At 44.6% G+C, this 19,809-nt stretch overlaps 1 protein-coding gene across 4 annotated transcripts in view; it reads right to left on the bottom strand.

Moving 5' to 3' along the window:
• LOC147234534 (cyclic AMP receptor 1) overlaps window positions 1-19,809 on the bottom strand; it is a 66,537-nt gene that overhangs the window by 33,305 nt on the left and 13,423 nt on the right. For all 4 annotated transcript variants that reach the window (XM_086145029.1, XM_086145031.1, XM_086145032.1 and 1 more), the window contains exons 8-11: window positions 19,650-19,688; window positions 12,935-13,013; window positions 8,539-8,586; window positions 1,825-1,907 (exon numbers count right to left, since the gene is read on the bottom strand). In XM_086145029.1, coding sequence (XP_086001155.1) covers window positions 1,825-1,907; window positions 8,539-8,586; window positions 12,935-13,013; window positions 19,650-19,688 — 249 coding nt within the window. The remainder of the gene's footprint in view (window positions 1-1,824; window positions 1,908-8,538; window positions 8,587-12,934; window positions 13,014-19,649; window positions 19,689-19,809) is intronic.

Below are 19,809 nucleotides of genomic sequence, written 5' to 3'. Positions count from 1 at the left end.
CTCAGACACACACACATGTTAGGCAGGCACACACCAAAATAAAATGCGCACACGCATGCACGGCAATGCTCATAAACAGACATGTGGAAGCACACACAAGGCAAGGCAGATAAACAAGTGTACACACACACATGCACGATTGCGCGTGCACACAAACACACTCATTCACTCTATCACACACACACACACACACACACACACACACACACACACACACACCAAGCAGCGACAGCACATTTGCCTTGACGCGAAACAACTAGCGTGCACGCGTACGGAAAAACACACACTAAGGCTGTTTCCCATGCGTCGCTTCTGCACAGCAGAGCACAGCGGCTTCAGCACGGCACCGTGACAAACACTTTACACACTCCAGCCCTCAGCAGAGGGGAAGGGAGGGGAAGGGGAAGGGGAAGGGGAAGGGGAAGGGGGAGGGGAAGGGGGAGGGGAGGGAGAGATGGGAAAAGAGGGGAGGAGGAAGAGGAGGATATGAGCCAGGGGGAGGGAGGCGAGTAAGTAGGGGGAGATGGAGGGGAGGCTAACAAATTAATAGGAGCCGGGGATATATACAGCCAGCGCTGCTGAACGGGGGGAGGGGGGTGGGGAGGCAAGGGGAGGAGGTGGTGGAAGACGACAACGAGAGAGCAATTCATTCCCGTTTTATCCTCGTTCGCTCTCTGGAGAAAGGCAGTGCGAAGCGGAGCGAGTGAGCGAGTGCATGTTTGCTCAAGATGGTGAGAGAGAGAGAGAGAGAGAGAGGGGGCTTTGTGTGGCATAGAAGAGGAAAAGTGAGGGAGGAAAAGGAGGAAGGGGTGTCATAAAAACAGAGAAAGACGGCTCACGAGCGAAAAAGAGGGGAAAGAAAGGAGAAAGCGGTTGCAACAAAGATTTTGTTTCATGCAAAAATGAGGGAGATCGGAAGAGAGAGCGATGTTGGAAAGAGGAAGGAAAGGTGTAGGATGGAGGTCGGGGGGTTGGGGGTAAAGGAGAGGGGGGCAATTAGGGGTTTGCACAGGATGCAGTTTGTCATCTCCATCAGCCAACAGCCAGGGCACAGGAGCGAGGAAGGAGGGGACGATTGGAATGGATGGAGAGGTGAAGGAGGAGGAGGAGAGGGCGAGAAGGCGAGAAGGGGTGTGGAGGGGGGGATGGGCAGTGTTTGAGGGAAGCCTTTGAGAGACGTTGACCCTGTAATTGACCTGTGTCTCTGCCTACATCGCCGTGGCGACAAGCAGAGCCGCCACAGCTAATCACTTAGTAACCCTGACTTGTCAATCACATTACGCACCACGGGGAGGGGGAGAGGGAGAAGAGGGCGGAGTGGAGTGGAAGCAAATGAAATGTAGAGGTGCAGGGAAAGAGAGCGAGGAGAGGGGGAGGCGAAGGGATAACGGGAAGGGGAGTGAAGAAGTAATAACAGTGCCGAGGTTATCATTTACTGGACCACCCGCCTCCTCCCACCAACCCTTGGCTGACGAAGCCCTGGCTTGAAAAAAAAGCCAATAAAATGCTATATATGTCCACATACACACCCACGCGCACGTGTACACATATGCGCACAAACACACACACACACACACACACACACACACGCACTCACACAGAATTTACTTCTACTTTGGACCTTCCGAGAGTTCAGATAAGAGAGCAAGAGAGGAGTATGAGAAAAAGGCAGGGCTGGGGGGTGATGATTTGAGAAAAGATAAGATGGCAGGGTGAATCCAACATGCAAATATAATAACAGAGCACTGTATTTACCTGCAGGTACAGGTGTGTGTGTGTGTGTGTGTGCGTATTTGTGTGTATATGTGCTTTTATGGGTGTTACCTGTTGATGAGAGGGAAGATAGACACCAGCAGGTAAACGGAGGGATACCACTTCAGCGGCTTGATCTCCTCAGCCAAGGAAACCTGGCGGAAAAAATAAAAAAAATATTGACAACTGACCGATGCGGAAAAACTGAATACATCATGTCTTCAAGGGGACTGCTGAGCACTGGGGCAGACAACAAAGGCCAATTAAAACCTAATAAAATATTAACTTGCTGATAATATGTAATATCCACAGTTATGAGGGAAAACTGGGATTCCAATTAAACTGAAAGCCAATAGTTTCCTGTAATTTAAAAGGGATGAATTCAATATCTCATGGACAAGTATTCAGACAGAGAGATGTGACAGTGGCTAAAAGTCGAGGGGGCGGGGGGAAGGGAGAGGGGGAACGGGGAGGGGTGAGCCTTGTGGAGGAGAGCTTTTACAATCCGTTATCTAATTCCCAGGAGACGAGGACTCTTGTGTCCGGAAGAGGCTGAGAAGCGAGGCCCCTGGATCGATTTTCTGCGCCGTGCTTTTCCCCCTCCTCCCCCTCTCCCCTAGGCAGCATTCGAGCCAGCGCAATGTCTCCCTCCTTTTCTCACTCGCAAACACACACACAAACACACACACTCACACGCACAACCACACGGGCGGGCAGGCAGGCAGGGGTAGGAGGCAGCCCCACAAGCTCTGGTCTCTACAACCACGCTGGAAATTAATTACTCACCAGAAAGACCCGGGGGCGTGCAAGCTCTAACACAGGCATTTTAAACAATTCAAATGAAAATCACAAGATCCCCCGGTGGTGTTTTATCTTTATGTGTGCGTGTGCTGGTGGTGTTGGGAAGTATTGACTATAGGCGCCAAGTTTCCACAGCGTGACTTATGCAGGCTGAATGTGATCGACTGAGCGAAGATCAGCTGCGTTTCCACATCACAGTGTGACCCAAAGACAAACATTAAGCTTAGGCGTATTAGTGTCTATCATAATAGGAAACTCTGACATCACCAGACACACGAGCCTTGCATATTATTATCACGTGCGTGGATGTGGGTGCGTCTGCGTGTGTGTGTGTGTGTGTGCGTGTGCATTGTGAGACATGCTTCATTTGGAGACTGAAAGGGCAAGCCACGAAGCTGATGAATACAATGAGGAAAAGTGTGAAAAATTTGTGAAATAGAGCCAGAAATTGGTTATATTAAATAATTTGTGAGCCAGTAGTCTAAGATAAAATGTATATGAGGTATGGAGACAGGCATGTGAGGAATTTCAGTGCGCAACAGACAGGATGTGGAGCAGTGAAAGAGGAGGAAGAGTGCGGCTAAAGAGCCTCATGTTTTTAATCACAGTCCTCCCGCGTCACAGGCTCCTGCGCTTCTCGAGAAGCAGAGGGGAACGAAACCATAATTATGTGCAGCGGGCGCAGCGGTCCCAACATTAATGACACATGCTAGATTACAGACGGGTATCAGGAGCAACCCATCTGCTCCACCACGCTCTGCAGAGAGGTTGTTTCACAGAACACACTGACAATAACTGCATGCACCTGGAAATTTTAAGGACCTTTTTAATCATTTATTCATATGGAGTACAACTCAAGGACTTAAAATAATTTTTAAATGTAAAAAAAAATATTCTGAAATATTCCGCAGCATGCATTATTCACCATAATAATCTTCTGCATCTGCTTCAGCAATGAAAAATGTAAATATAATGTATTAAAATGTCCACCACTGGGCTTTCCTCGATTTTTTTGAAGTAATTCTTCTACAGAAAGTATCGGTTCTTTGAAAATATTTTTGAGCTGTTTCCTGTCCAAATTTTCAATGACAAACTTTTAAGCCAGCACGGAAAAGGAATCTTAAGAAAACAACAACAAAAAATAAAAATAACGACAGCGGAAACAATAAAATGGTACAACAGAGATCACATCGTAGCCGGAGGGTTGATCCCATGAAAGAACAGCCATTTGTCCTGTTTAGGAGCCCCGAGAGACAAACAAAGCTATTCTTGTTGCTTCCTCACAGTGAGTTGTTCAGGAGGCTTGCGATGTGTGAATGCAAAATTTGGCTTTACAACATGACAATACAGATGTGCAGGACACTTTGATGCACATGCATAAGCACACACGTACTGCATACGGACATGCACGTAGTCACATTGCATCGCGACTCAAGGCAAAGACCGTGTGGATCAGTAAACAAACACCCTGGGAAGATAACAAACAAGGAACTCGCTGTTTGCTCAGACAGCTTTGTTGCTACCCTACGGGACCAAGTTGCTGTCTGCGCAGTCATGATGTGCGTGCACTGCCTAGGTTAAATACCCTCTTCTGAATATCCTTTTGCTGACCTGCTCCGCTGTAAGACCTTGTGGTACTTGTGTGCATACATACGCACGCGCGCCGGTGTATGTGTGTATGCGCGTGTGTGTGTGTGTGTGTGTGTGTGTGTGTGTGTATGTGTGTATGTGTATGTGTGTGTGTGTGTGTGCTTGTGTGTGTGTGAATGCGTGCGTGTGTTCATGCATGACCACAAACAAATCACTCAAGACACACACAGATGTGTCACAACCATGTGACTGACGCCCCAGATAACTGCCAACACTAGTTATGTACGTCATCACTCCCGCCAGTTAAACACACACACACACACACACACACACACACACACACACACACACACACACACACAAGAAGGAGGGGGATGTTGCCAGGTTGAGTCAGAGAAAGAAAAAAAATATAATGGAAGGCGGACACAGGAAGTGTGAATGCAGACCATGAGAGCAGCGTATGCACTTGTGTGTGAGAACCGCTAACATGTAAAGAAGCGAGGGGAAAGATGTGGTGACGTGAATAGGAATCACCAGAGACAGCAGTCTTCAGACACCCAGCAGGAATCACTTTCTCTAGTTTACACCTGGTGGTGCGCGCACACACTTAAAGGCGCACATGCGTGAACACACACACAAACATACACTCAAGCACGCACACACGTACTCACTAAGATCTGCATACACATGTGTGTTTGCATGCACGTGAACATGGGGGGGGGGGGTGCTCGCGCGCACACACACACACGCACACACACACACATGCACACACACACACACAAACACACAAAATGAAGCTTTCTGGCTTGGCAAGCACAATCGGGGAGGCTGTTGTTGTTTTAAAGCAATGCAGCGCGTGCATAAATTCTCATAAATATTCATAACCATGAACCTGGCTTGCTGCTTTATTCATGCTGGGTATGAGTACAAGACTGAGAGAGACAGAGGGAAGAAACGGAAAGAGAGAAAGCGAATGGAGAAGGGGGGGACTGCAGAGTGAAAGGCAGAAAAAAAGCAGATGGAAACGAGGCGAGCTACTGGGAAAGATAACTATGACGATAAACCATTACTGCCTTATTTAGACTCCGCGTTACACATTGTGTGGTGTGTGTGTATGTGTGTGTGTGTGTGTGTCTGAATGTGCGTGTGTGCGTGTGAATGTGTGGCGCCAACAGTCATGCACACACGCACGCACGCACACACACACACACGCACAAATAATGAGGGTTACACCAGTTCAGCTTGCAGTGATTACATCTGCCACTTAGGGGCAGCATCTACATAACCTTAACTCTTTTTTTTGCCCTCCCCGAAACTGCTGGTTGGAGGTGCTGCGAATTCAAAGAAGGAAGTTGGAGGTACTCAATGCTCAACTCAACTCAACTTAATGTGCGTGTGTGTGTGTGTGTGTGTGTGTGTGTGTGTGTGTAAATGTGTGTGCGCACTTCCACCGGGTTGGGATTTTTTTCCCCTCCTCAAGCCAATGCTTCATCATGGTGGAAGCGTTTGCATGGCCCAATGATTCCAGGAGTTCAGGTTTTGTGGGGCTTATTGCTCCTGGTAGGGTCACCAAAGGCGAACCACTCCGACGTGATCCAGACAAAGTGAGGCACAAAAGACCACTCAATGAAGAAAAACACAGGTGGACTGGCAAGCTTTCTCTTGCATGGGCGTGGGCCATTGGGGCCCCTCTCTGATGCCAAAACCAGGGGTGGGGCTCGATGGCAAGTGCCTGCCCTGTGGCTCAGCCTGCTGACTGGGCACAGCCCAAAGGATGAGGTGGGTCCCCTTTCCATGGGTTCACCATCCAAAGGTGAGGCAAAAGGGGGTCTGGTGGGGTGTAAGCTAGGTGGTGGACTTCTGTTCTTATCACAGCTTGTCCATAACAAACACCATGTTCACGCATGAGGCTGTGCATATGTGCACTTGGCACCAGTAAACTTTAGGCTGCAGTTTGACGATTGACTTTGTGGTTGTATGATTGGACTTGTGGCTGCATGTTCGAGACACTTAGCTGAAGAGAGGAACATAGCGGAGTTGGCTCTGATGGTGGGTGAGGATACAGCAGGCCTGGCAGACCCAAACACATTGTAAGGGTCTGTTGGAAATGTCTGGCTGAGTCCCCCGTCAGAAAGACTGCTTGTCTCAGAGGAGGTGGGGGCCATTAAATCCGAGTGGGCTGTGTTGTGTCCTGCATTTGTGGAGGTGGCAGAACGGAGCCGTGGCTGTAAGGTGGAACACAATGTGACCTTGGAACACAATGTGGACATCAGTGGTAAGGGATGTCGTCAAGCTGTAAAAGAAGTCCCATCAAGGCTTTTTGGTCTGTGGGGGCCGAAAGGCAGCTAACACGTACTGGAAGGCCGAGCGGATTGCAGCTTCAGTGGTCGCTGAGGCAAAAACTCAGCTAAAACTCAGGCATACAGGGAGTTTGGTGAGACCTTGGAACTTTGAGGAGATACTGGTCCACTGTCCGGCTGCTCAGGAGGTGGAAGCACTGCACTGGAAACTCTGTGTAGAGTGAAGATGGTGCCGCTGCTGACCTCAACTCGAGACATTATGGGTAGGGGGAAGAAATACTTTGAAGACCAACTCAATCCCAGCAACAGAGTGATTGAGGAAACACAGTCTGGGAACTGCAACATCACTGGGATCTTGGGGGCAGTGTCCCTGGATTGGTCAGTTCGGAGGCCTCAGGATTGTGTCTCTGCTCTTTGCAACTGACGTGGTCCCGTTGGCTTCATCAGAATGTGGTCTCCAGCTTCCACTGGAGCAGTTTGGAGACAAATAAGAAGCGGCTGGGATCAAAATAGGTACCTCCGAATCCAAGGCTGTAGTCCTTCGTTTGAAAAAGGTGGAGAGCCCTCTTTGGGTCGGAGATGAGAGCCAACCCCAAGTGTAGGAGTTCAAGTATCTCAGGGTCTTGTTCACAAGTGAGGGACGAATGGAGCAGGAGATCAACAGGAGGATCCATGCAGCTTCAGCAATAATCCAGACTTGGTCTTGGTCTGATGTGTTAAAAAAGGAGTTGAGCCAAAAGGCAGAGTTTTCGGTTTACCAGTCTATCTACGTTCCAATCCTCACTTCAGGTCATGAGCTGTGGGTAGTGACCAAAAGAACGAGATCATATATCATCATATAAATGGCCAAAATGAGTTTCTTCACCAAGGTGTCCAGGCTCTCCATCAGAGAAAGGGTGAGAAGCTTGGCCCTCAAGGAGGGGCACAGAGCCGCTGCTCCTCCGCATCAAGACGTGACAGATAAGGTGGCTCTGGCATCTGGTCAAGATACCTGCTGAATACCTGCCTGGTGAGATGTCCCATGCATGTCCCACTGGGAGCAGGGCCTGGGGGAAAACCCAGGACGCACTGGGGGGACTATGTCTCTCGGCTGTCCCTCAGAACAGCTGGATAAAGTGGTTGGGGAGAGGGAAGTCTAGGTCTCGCTGATCCGGCTACTGTCCCCATGACCAAACCCAAGATATGCAGCAGAAAATGGATGGGTGGATAGATAAAGTTAGCTGTCTATAAATATTCCAAAGCATTACTCGTCATACTGAGGCAGCTTCTACCACCAGAAATTAAAATAGTAGAACCTGATACAACAAATGTTTCTCTTTGAAAAATGTGATCTTTTAGCCGCCATCTTCTGCTATATCATTGCACTGATCAATGGAAATTTGCCAGACTAAAAACAGCTCAGGACTGTATTCGTCATAAAAGCATGACTGACATAGAACTGACTTGTGGGACAAGTTACCATAATGCAACCAGCATCAATTCTTCATTAAAACTCCCCCCACCTCCATCTTGATTTATCTCGAAGGACATCATCAGGGTTGTTTTTTAGTCTATGGGGTGCTCCCTTTAGGCATTAGATGACTATAACCAATTGTTTTCATTGGCTGTTTCGCCCTGAGTATTTTGTCCATGTAATTTTATAGCACTCCTTTCAGAAATAACTTCACGCAACTACAACTTGGAAGTAGCTACTTTTTCTAACACAAAAAATCATTCAAACTTGCTTCTTCATATTCCATAGGCCTTATTTCTAAATCAGGCTTCCCATGTAATACATTTTACATCTAGTTTCCTCCTCTTTGATACCCCAAATAAAAAAAAAAACATCCTAAAGAAGCTAAACAGCTGTCTTAACACTTTTACATACACCTGCACTAATACCCATGCGCATACATGCATGATCGTGCGCACACACACACACACAGACACACACACACACTCAAGTCAAGAGGTCAAGTCACTCTGCTGCCTCGTGTGACTGCAAGGGCTAATCCTGCACACACCATGATCCTCACGCTCTGTGTGTAAGTGGATATATCTGCTTGAGGTCGTGTGGGTGTTGAGAAATGGGACGGCAAGACAGGCCATTCATTACCTTTCGTCTCTCTCTCTCCGGGTTGAAGGTTCCCAACCATGACTGCATCTGTTGAGAAAAGACACAAAACTGATAGAATGTCTCTAAGCACTGGTCTTGGACAGCAACAGCAAAATAAAAAAATAGTACTGTCTTGTTTGATTGTAATTTCCACTTTTTTTTGCCTGCCTGAACATATACTGGAACAAATATAAAACCGGCGATAACACCGATGCAAAATCCCTTCACTCAGGCTCATTCATGAACATGCGCATAATTCACCACGGAGTGAGGAACCTTGACCAGATGAAACTCCACGCTGGCAAAATTCCACAAAAATTGAAATTGATCAGCTTGAGAACACGCACTACAATGTGAGAATGGCAAGGAAAGGGCAAGGAATAGAAGAAGGAGCTGAGATTTTTGAAGATGCACTAAAGAAAATGAAAAAGTGGAGCAAATATGGATCTCTGGAGAGAACGTGGGAATGCTTTTCACTCTTCCTCCGTCTGATCTCGGGGGAATGCAAGGAAATGTCAATAGGCGCGCGCACAAACACACACACACACACACACACACACACACACACATACAAACACACACGTACAAACACACACACACACACACACTCATACACATGCAGAAGCACAAGACTTGGATTTGTAATGGTGAGATAGATGTGGGGGCTGTAGGAAGTCAGAAGTTTTATGTAACACAAGACATCAGACACAAATCTCTGGAGGCCCAGTGTGAGACACACACACAAAGGCGGCATCAATGATATGCACGACTCCTCTGTTCAGCTATTTATTAACTCAATGTTACCATGGTTTCTGGGCACTGATGTGATTGTCTTTGTAAATCTATGTGTGACCACAGTATGTTTGAGCGTCCATTTGCTGCTCAGTAGTACACCACTATCATAATCGACAAACAAACAATCGTTAGATTTTAGTCAACTCTCCTACTAAAGATGAAGTTGGTAGCCACATAACAGTGAGGCATACAGTTGACTCAACTGTGCTGAGGTGGGAGAGTAAGCAGTGAGCACGTAGAAGCCACATCTGCTAGACTAAACGGCTCATCTACCCCCAACTGTACGGCTGAAGAAGGTCTCCATCCCAGAGATGCTTAGGTAGAATTAATTTTTTGTTTGCAAAGTTTGGCTATAATAACAGGACAAATCCAATATACTGCATGTCCCATATCACCCATGTGGAATGGTATGGAATAGGCGGACTCATTTTGAAGTCAAGGCAGGCTTCCCAGTTGGCCAACAAATGTGTGAGATGACTGACTAAATTGCTGTTACAATTGCAATATTATAACAATCTTTAAACATATAGGAAGGGATTTGTGTATTTCACCCTTCGTGGCGCATAATATGATCAACAAGCAAGAAATCTGAGGGTGAAAATAGCTAAAATGCAATCTCACCTGAATGCCTGTGACCCCTAACGCCTCAGACCTACTACATCAAGTCTGAAAGAAGCGCATGAGGTGAAAATTACTCAGAAAAATCTACACATTCACAAATAGCAGTTAAAACTTCTCTTGGCTGATGTGGATCATCAAACTGTGGAAATGTGTCCTGAGGTCTAACAATCTGTATGTAGGTCACATGCTGTTCTAGAGTAAATGAATTACATGGGATCTCAAGGCTTGGACAAGACAAAATGACGTGCTCAAATCCCTGGGGAGATTTTACTCTGCAAAACCAAATAATATGCACAATAACGGATCAAATTAAATGAGGTGTTGCACGTGGCTGGAAGAACTCTTCCTCCAGACATTGCAAATAATGGATTAGACTTGGAATTATTTTCTCCTGATGAAAATAAAGGCAGTGATTGTGTGACCCATTACAAGTTCCTCCAGCAAGAACACCAACAGACTAGAAAACACAAGTTCCCACAAGGTGTGTCCAGTAGTTTTGAATTAGTCAATCAATGCAATATTTGGCCTTTTAGTCCAGATCAGGAGGTTAAAGGAGCATGACTGGACCTTCCTTAAAGAGATAGTTTTGCCCTCACCTTGACCAAAAAAAAAATCATAAAATCACCGTATGAAAAAAACAACAACACAGTTTTTCTGCAAGGAACCAACATGGTTCTCATCAGTCTGATGTACTCTATCTTGTTTAATGTTTCTTTTCTCTTCCCGCACAGGGTTTTCTCTGTCTGGTTGACTTGATTACAGCAGATTTTAAAATAGTGAGAGTGGCATACCCTTACCCCTAATTTTTTTACCAATCCTCTGTCTCTAAGGATTATAATTTTACCAATCTTCTGCCTCTTGAGGATTTGAAGATTGATGGGAAGTTTTGCAATTTGCAGGGGGTGCTTCGCTTGCTTAGAGTTCATTATAGCACAGTTTTGTGACAATACTAGTATTCTGTTTGATTTATAAGGCTTTCTTTGACTATTTCCATACAACTTCATAAAAAAAAAAAAACATTTAATAAGAATATGTTTACCATCACAAAAAAGCAACATGTCCTATCATTGACCTAGATCATTTAAAAAAATATATGTTTAGAGAAAAACCCCAAAACAGTGAGATCCTAATTCACACTGGGAACACAATCCAGCCTGCAGGGTCACCAGAATGCTTAGGCTCTGGTTATCTCTGCACAAAAAAATGAGTAGACAGACCATGGTTTGTGTTCTAAAAGGCATTTTGTCAGTTACACAACTCACATCTGCAGTTAACTCACATTAGGTTTGTGACTGAGCTCTTCTAATTAGGGACAAAATGTTGTTTTTGCAAGAATAATGACCTAAAATCTGAACCTTGAATGGCCTTTCCACAAAGTGGAGGATATATGGTTGTGAGTGAAGATCACACACACAGACAGGGGCCTCATATCTAAGATTTACTATTAAATTCTACAAATACAGCGTCACACAATCTTTGAGAGTTTGTGGATGTTTTTCTATAAAATGGTGGTGTGAATGATCTGGAGCGATTAAATTGATGAGTTACAGAGTAATTATCTCCCAAGATCCTTGTTTCTTAAAAGTCAAGGAACTTCTCCGTCCAGCTTACATCCCACCTCTCTTGGCTCTCCTTTTTACAGCCTCCGTCTTTATCCCTTTCTCCGTTGCGCCGCCACCTACCCCGCTTTCAAAGCTTTTGAAATTCTTTCAAGTGAGACAGCCTGCAGCTGAAAAGAGATAAGGCTCGAGCTCTTCATAAATGTGATAGAGAAAGCAAAACGGCAAAGTGGGGAGTGGGGGGTGGAGCCAGATGGGAAAAAAAATGGGGAAACAGAGATCCAGTGAGAGACAGGAGGTAGAGCGAGAGACAGCTGAATCCTGTGAGCTGAATGAGTTATGCGATGCAGGTTGCAAAACCAGGTATGTTCATTCATGATAAAAAAGGGTTCGAGTCTGTTTTTTTTTTTGCCACACATCTACCTGCTGCCTGTCTCTAGTGTTGTCTATCAGCAGACAGCCTTTCTTAGAAATCTGTCACACTGTCCCAACAAAGGAAGTGTAACATTCACAATGATAGTCTATCGTGTGTCAGATGTGGCTTTGGCCTGAATCACCTTTACCTTCTTTTCACATCCGACAAATCATACTACAAACATGCAAACATACAAGGCTGCCATTGCCATTCCAGTGATGCTGCCCGTTGTTGCATGTTCTGCTGTCAGAACAGGGGAATGACAGCTATGTGAACTTTGTGGAATGCAGCCTCTGGGCTGCTCCCTCATAATGGAAAACTACACTGAAATGCATGAACCTCATTAGAACATATTTATAAACCAAGTCATCAGTGTGTTTTGCCCTACCAACACTCAAAAAAATCTATATATACATATATCCTTATCAGAAAGTCAGAGGAAGTAAATTCAGTGTGTTACAGAATGCGTCCATGTATACATATCATGACAAAATGCTATGAAATATTTCTATTTGACACCTAAAGTCTGACTTAAACCCTAAGCAGTTGAACAAGGTCAAAAAAGAAAAAAACAAACAAACTATCTGGCATGCAGTGTTCTTCCCTGCTGCCAAACCGGGCAAGTCAGTTCTCATTAACCTTTCGCACAAGTCATTGTACAATCGAAATTGAATTGAAAGTGTCAGTCTAAGTCACGCATTTAGTGTGATGCTGTTGGAATACTTCGGAGAATCTTTGCTAGTTACTTCCATTTTAATCCATGATAATTGTAGTTTTTCCAATTGTAGCTTAATCCAAACTAAAGTTCCTGTACCTTAAATATTATATTCCAGACATGACTAGTTTTGAGGGGGGAAAAAAAGGAAAACAGGTTTCTTTTAGATTTTGCTGGGGTGTCAGATTTCACCGATGTCTGTTCTGTAAAAGGTCATCAGGCATTTGCTTTCAACGACATTATCATGGTATTGGGCTCCTGCAGCAGGTTTCACCCATGTTGAGCACTTACCCTGTCATTGGCCACGCAGATTATCCTGGCGTAGCAACAAATCATCAGAAAGATGAGCGTGAACAGAGGCACGTACCATCTGCGATGTGAAAAACATGAGCAGGAATTTTAGACATTTCAGTCAAAAATAAGGAATCGTCATTAACCCTCTCAGGCTCAAATTAAGTTGTGGCGTAATTAGCTAAGTAGCATTTAGCTGTCGCAAATCTGCAACATCTGCCCGGAGAGGGTTAAAAGATAATCCCTGCTGTACTTATTAGACAAATGTCGAATAAAGAAATGTGTAAAACGTCATCAGTATATAATCCATTAGAATAGGGACAGATAACCAAATGAAGTGCTGAGAAGTTTATTTGTTTTACAGTGATTTGGTACATAACTGGTTGAGAGCATCACATGGTCATTCAGCCATTCACATTCTCATTCAAAGCAAATTCTCAGATTAAAATCATCAGTTCTGCATCGGCAGAGGCAGAGTACCAATGGAAGTCTTCTCATCCAAAATGCATTCAAATGTAATGAACGATATACTGTATTGTAAGGAGTTTAATTGATGAACGGTGGACACAATCAACAGTGTGGCCTATGTTGTGTAAGAAACAGGTTTTGGTTATACGGAAGAAAAATACCACAACTCAGCAACTCTGGTCCTTGAGGCAAAGAGTTTCGGTGAGTAGAAGAGAGAGGCAGACAGAACAAAAGACTTGCCAGCAAAATCACATCACTGGAAATGCATGGCATTCCTATGGGATGAAGGGTTGACAATCAGGGGAGGTGTGTCCAGAATAAAATGTCAGGTATTTCTGACCGGATGAAAGAAAGACTCGAGCAGGGGAAACTGGGGTTATAGCTTTGTTGGAAAGGCAGCCTTGTGTTATGCAACCTCTTGGGAGGTGATGTAAGCTCAGAGGTGTTTCAACCTTTCCCTGTAATCACAAAATGGGCCTTTGTCTTGCTTTGATAGACAGGTTCCTGGCCACTGCCTCTCTGTTCAGCCTCGGTAACTCTGAGCAGTCACAACCACGCAGTGCAAAACCTGCCTCCTCCTGTCCTGAGCACCTGGCACATGGGGAACACTGGCCAAATGCACAGACGTGATAATTACACAGGAGTGCAGATAAATGTGTAGAGAAATTACATTTAGACTTAGTGCTACACTGATCTTAATGGTGAAGAAAAAGAAGAATGTACCCATCTAATTTTGATTTTGTCAAAGTGCACTTTTTAAAATGTTTAACATTTAGACTGAAGTCTGACCTTTATGAGTCTGATTTTAAGTAACCTAAAAATACAAGGGAGCAGACGAAATTATGTCGGGTAAAAATGCAAGTTAAAAGAACTTCTCCAATAGGCTAAAAGAATGTGGTCTAATTTAAGTAGGGCAATAAGGAATGGGAAAGGTTCATTTCACAGCAGAATATGGGGGACATATTTGGCTGCTATGTGTTCTATTTTGTCTTTTAGGATCCAACAATATCCAGTGAGGAACCTCTTTAAACACGTGTGTGAGTGCATGTGTATGTGTGTGTCCACACAAGTTCAATAATGGCACGGGACAATGATGAAAGCATTTAAGGGAAGACCTGCGTGAGCGTCACCTTGGTGTGATTTAATAAACCGCCCTCTGGAATAAACAGCGTCCAATTACGCCAGCGCACATCCTGTTAATGATGGAGAGACGGGGTGGGCGGGTGGCGGAGAGGGGAATAGGAGGGGGTGGCATTTTTAACGATAGAGTGGGGGGCTGCGAGGAGGATTGAATGACGGGCGGCAGCTACAAAGTGCTCTAATTAGCATGATAATGATCTGCCATTAGAGTCCCGCTCTACAGCTGAGCACTACCCGGAGTTAGAGCGAGAGAAGCGAGGCGGCAGGGAAAGAACCGGGGAGTGAGAGTGAAATTGAGGGAGAGCCATTCAGAGCGAGCAGGGGATGATAAAGAGGGGAAAAAAGGTGAGGAGGTAAGGGTGGATGGATGACGGAGGATTGTGGGTCAGGCTCAGAAATTGCAGAAACGAGAAAGAAGCACATGGTGTTTAAAAAATAGTGAGTTTAAATGAGAATGAAAGAAAAAAAGTATAAAAAGGCTGCAGAGGATTGAACAAATAAGACATATTTAGAGAAAGCCGTAACCCCCCCGCATGTTTTGGGGTATGAGGGTTGCAGAAAAAGGAGCCGGTACTGAAAAACTGGAAACCCGAAGGCGCGCAAAGATTCAATATACCTTTGCCGTCCCCGCAGTGCTTCGTTCAAGTGAAGGACGAGGTAGGATGAAAGGAGGTTTAATTGAAGAGCTCAACAGTAGATGAGAGTGCAGTGGGGACCTGTCTGTGCCGGTTATTGCCCGACTGCAGCAATCAACTTTGACCCATAAGACTTCTGCCTGGTAAAGCATCATGATCGACCCGTTCAACCACTTACATAAGGCAACCAGTTTGTCCAGGACATGCTGGGATGAAATGGACAAGTTAGTTGTTTTTTGATAAAGGCGGAGTCTACCCTAAGCCATTAGGATATAGGCTCATGGTAAAAAAAAAAAAGAGGCTCCGAAAACAACTCTGAGAGCCTACACAGATATCACGATTTCCTAATTTAATGGGTTACCATGACAGATTGCAGATTTGGCTTCTGTGAGTAATGAAGGTGATCATTTAAAAATATTTACACCCATGACAACAGGCGTTAACACGACGGCAGTAACTGACAGTTTGGACAGAAAGCATAGGGGCAGCAAAGGCAAAATAAAATGGGAACCAATGAGATGAGTAACTGTACGATATATAAAAAAACAGGGCGATTTCTGTGTGCGTGTGTGTGTATATGTGCGTGCATGTGCGCGTGCGTGTGCATTGGGTGGATGAGAGAGAGAGAGAAAGAGAGAGAGAGAGAGAGAGTGAGAGAGAGAGAGAGTGTGTCTGTGTGTGTGTGTGTGTGTGTGTGTGTGTATGTGTGTGTAGGGGGTTTCCTGCACATCTCTTTCTCTTCTTGTCCAAATACGGGTCCAACTTATCAGGGTACCAAATGTGGGGATGCATGTGTGATATGTTCTCCTGGCCACAACAACAACATGTTCCCTTCAAAGGTGTAATTAAACACAGTTACAATTACTGTAATTACTTTAAGTATTAGTACAACAAAACTGCTTGTCCTAAATTAACCCATTTGCATTTTCTTCTCAATATCCTACACATGCATTTAGGATCACCCAGTACAGCAATTCTATTAAGGTACCAAATAGGCAGCTTGTGCTATATTTCTCATTCAAAAGACATAATCCAAGGTACAACCGTCAGAATATAAACACATTGTCTTTTAATGTTACTTTTCTGCATTTTTACATTCACAAAGCTTTAGTTAATTAGGTCTTTTGGCAAAGCTGCAATTTGAGCTTTATGCTTCTGCTAGCGTGCTACCAATTTCAAAAACTTGGTGATATATAAACAGAATTAACCATTCATGTATCATGCATTACCAGCAAAAATGATTTTCATTCATTTCATCAAGGAGGTAGAAAGAATAGTGCCATTTAGTCGATCATTCATTTTGTATACCACTTGTCCTGCAGTCAAGGTCGAGAGGGAGCTCGAGCCTATCCCAGCTGTCATTGGGCAGGAGGCGTGGTTCACCAATTGATCACAGTGCCACATATAGAGATGCACAATTATTCACTCCCTCATTCACAAGTCTGGGCAATTTTAGAGTCACCAATGAACCTACTGCATGTTTTTGAACCATGTAAAAATATGCAAGCTCTGCACAGAAAAGCCCCTGTTGGGATCAAACCATGGACCTTCTTGGTGTGAAGCAGGAGCACCAACCCAGTGGTCAGTTTTAATGTTTGTTTGTTTGTTTTCTGCTTTTCTATCTATTAAGCAACATTAAAATTGAGAGGGTGATTTCCACTGAACATGGTAGAGGCTTTTGGTATGAGCCAAGAAACAACCGACTTCATTTCATAGTGGTTCTTTTTTTTCCCCTTTTTTACACAATTATTGATATAAAGACAGGTCAAAAAAGCAAAATAGCCCACTGGGTTGATGCATATCAAATTGCATGGCTTGACTCTACTTTTAAAATATATGAGAGGCTTGTTCTGTGCTGTTTTATGAAAAAAATAATTCTCATTTTGAATCAGATCCAAATACTGGACAACAGGAAAACCATGTACTGTACATAGACAAAAAACGTTCAGGACAAAGAAACAAACGACAAGGGGGGTATGTAAGAAAACGCAAGTGACAAATATGATACACGTAGGGAAAAGCTGTGGAAAACAAGTTTCCTGAAACACTAACAACTCAAAAGTCTACATATTTTCTCTTACTTGGATACTGACCAAGATGTACTAGGTTGCATCTTCACCGTAACAGGTAGTACCTTTTGTTGGTCTGTTTTTAAAAACGCTAACTGTGCAAGTGACACCAGGTGCAAACATGGTTCGCTTTAGTGAATAAACACCAAGTATTAGACAAAAAAAAAATTAGACATGGGGTCAGACGGGGCAGCACTGCTGCAGAGTGGTTAGCACTTCCGCCTAAAAGCAAGAGGTCTGATTCCAACAGGGGACCTTTCTGTGTAGAGCTTGCATGTTCTCCCCTGTGTCTGCATCAGTTTCCTCTGTGGTCTCCGGTTTCTTCCCATGGTCCAAAAACATGCAGTCGGGTCATTGGAGACCCTAAATTCTCCAAAGGTGTGAATGAGAGGGTAAATGGCTGTATGTCTCTATATGTGGCCCTGTGATCTGCTGCCGACGGGCCAAAAGTGAGTCTTGCCTCTTGCCCAATATCAGGTGGCCAGGATAGGCCACAGCACCCCTGTGACCCTGAGTGCAAAATAAGCAGTATATATAATGTATGAATTAAGTCATGAATTAATGCAAATTCAACATGAAAGGTTTTTTTTTTTGTTTTTTTTCTAAATTCTACCCTAATTTTGCACATCCAGCAGTTCTTGAGAGATTTCAGCCAGATATCAATTTCATATTGATTCTTGAGAAAAAAGTCAAGACAAAAGATGTTGTCTTTATTGCCAAGGATCTATGAGTATTTGCTTTGGCATTATTTTACAATAATGTTAATATCTGAACCCAGAGGAAAGGTTTCAGGATCACTGAGTCAAGAGAATTAAATTTCCACAGGGGCTATCCATCTTATAATTGTGAAAGGTGGCAAAGCTATAAAACGATAAAGATAATCACTGCAATATAAACTTTGTTAAAGAAAAAAAAGTTTAATTAATAGAAAAAAATAAGTTTCAACAAGGAGCTGAAATCTGCGCTTAACATTTTTAACTTGATTAGACACTGAGCAATATGAACATTTTATCAGGCTGACATTTCTCACCATATGACCAAGTGACTATGCTGACAAATGTGGAATTAAGGCAGTCTGGATGAAGTGGTGGATGAACCATCATTGACACTGGTTTGCCAAACAACTATCCTATCTTAAAAAAAAACAACCGATTTCATAATGTTTTGTTCGTGAGGAGAATATTGAGGACAATTCAACGCTGTACTGACCAGGGTCAATAATATACAAACTGATGGGGACCTCTAAGAGTGGTGACTCAGCTAAACTCAAGTGCTTTAGATTGCTGACTCAACCTTTGAAATTCTGCACCTCTGTCACACAACCCTGTCCTCGTCTTTTCATTCTCCTTCCGCTTTCATCCGCTTTCACACACTCCTTCTCCACCAGGCCCTCTTTCCTGTCTGCGTGCTTCACTGAGCGCTGATGAAGACACACTATGAGGCGTAGGAAGAGACGAGGGCAATCCATTTCTCTTACCCCCGTCTCCATCCCGCTTTGCCGCCTCTCTTTCCGTCTCCTGATTAGTAATGCATGGTCTCTCTAAAATGTACCCTGTTTGCCTCCCCTGAGTAACCTCCCAAGCTTTCCAATTTTCACCTTTAATGCACCAACCTCTGCCCTCCTGTCCTTTTCCCTGCAAGCTGTCAGCAGGGTGTGCATGTTTAATTGTATGTGTTTTTTCCTTGACGGGTGCTGCCTTGGCCTCTAATCTCTCATCTGGTTTGATGTAATTAGAGCTAATGATGATTCCCTGATCCTCTGAGCGTCTCGTCCCCCTGGGCCACGACAGTGTGGAAAAATAGAGAGAGCCAGGGAGCAGAGGAGCACTGATAAAAGAGACACAGGCTCGTTTAGCACAGCTGATAGCTATGTGTTGTTGTGCATGTGAACGTGAGTGCTTGTCTGCGTGATTCTGTCTCTGTGTGTCTGCGTGCTTATTTGTTTAGAAAGATTGATTCCCTGCTGATGCTGCGAGCAGCAACGCAATTACCTTGGCTCATCGCAAAGCGCTGTCATGTGTATGTGTGTGTTTGTGTGTGTGTGTGTGTGTGCGTTTGTGCGTTTGTGTGTTTAAGTGTCTTCGGTGGGGGATTGGCAGAGACCTTGCAGATTTAGGACCACTTGCAGAAAGATGCAGACAGGAATAATCCTTCATAGCTATCCCAAACACTTAAACACACAGAGTAGCAACCTCCCTAAATCTGACAAGGCAGACACAGACGCATTCGCACAACACAGAAACGCATGTCTTGGCCTCACAACAAGAGGTAAAAATTGCCCGCAGGCTCCCCTGATATGCAACCCTTCACATTTCCCCGCAGTGTCAACCCTCCTCCTCCTGCACCTAACCATCTCCCTCATTGGTGGGAGCTTTGATGGCAGCGCTGAAAGGGTCTACTTACATCCCAAATCTCCACGCTACGTGATCGCCTGTGATCCAGCTGGAGGAAGAGAGGGGGGGGGGGGGGGGAGAGCAATGAGGAGGTTACAAAGAAGAGGGAGAACGTGAGCGGAAGAGAGGCTGTGCGACTGCAGAGGGGAAAAGCTGTGCAGCTGTAGCTA

The sequence above is a fragment of the Fistularia commersonii genome, chromosome 4 (genome assembly GCF_037954325.1).
Source record: "Fistularia commersonii isolate RoL2024-O1a breed Wild chromosome 4, RoL_Fcom_v1.0, whole genome shotgun sequence".
NCBI classification, from domain to species: Eukaryota; Metazoa; Chordata; class Actinopteri; order Syngnathiformes; family Fistulariidae; genus Fistularia; species Fistularia commersonii.
The sequence above is the reverse complement of the archived record's forward strand: the minus strand, read 5'-3'. Positions and strand labels throughout refer to the sequence as shown.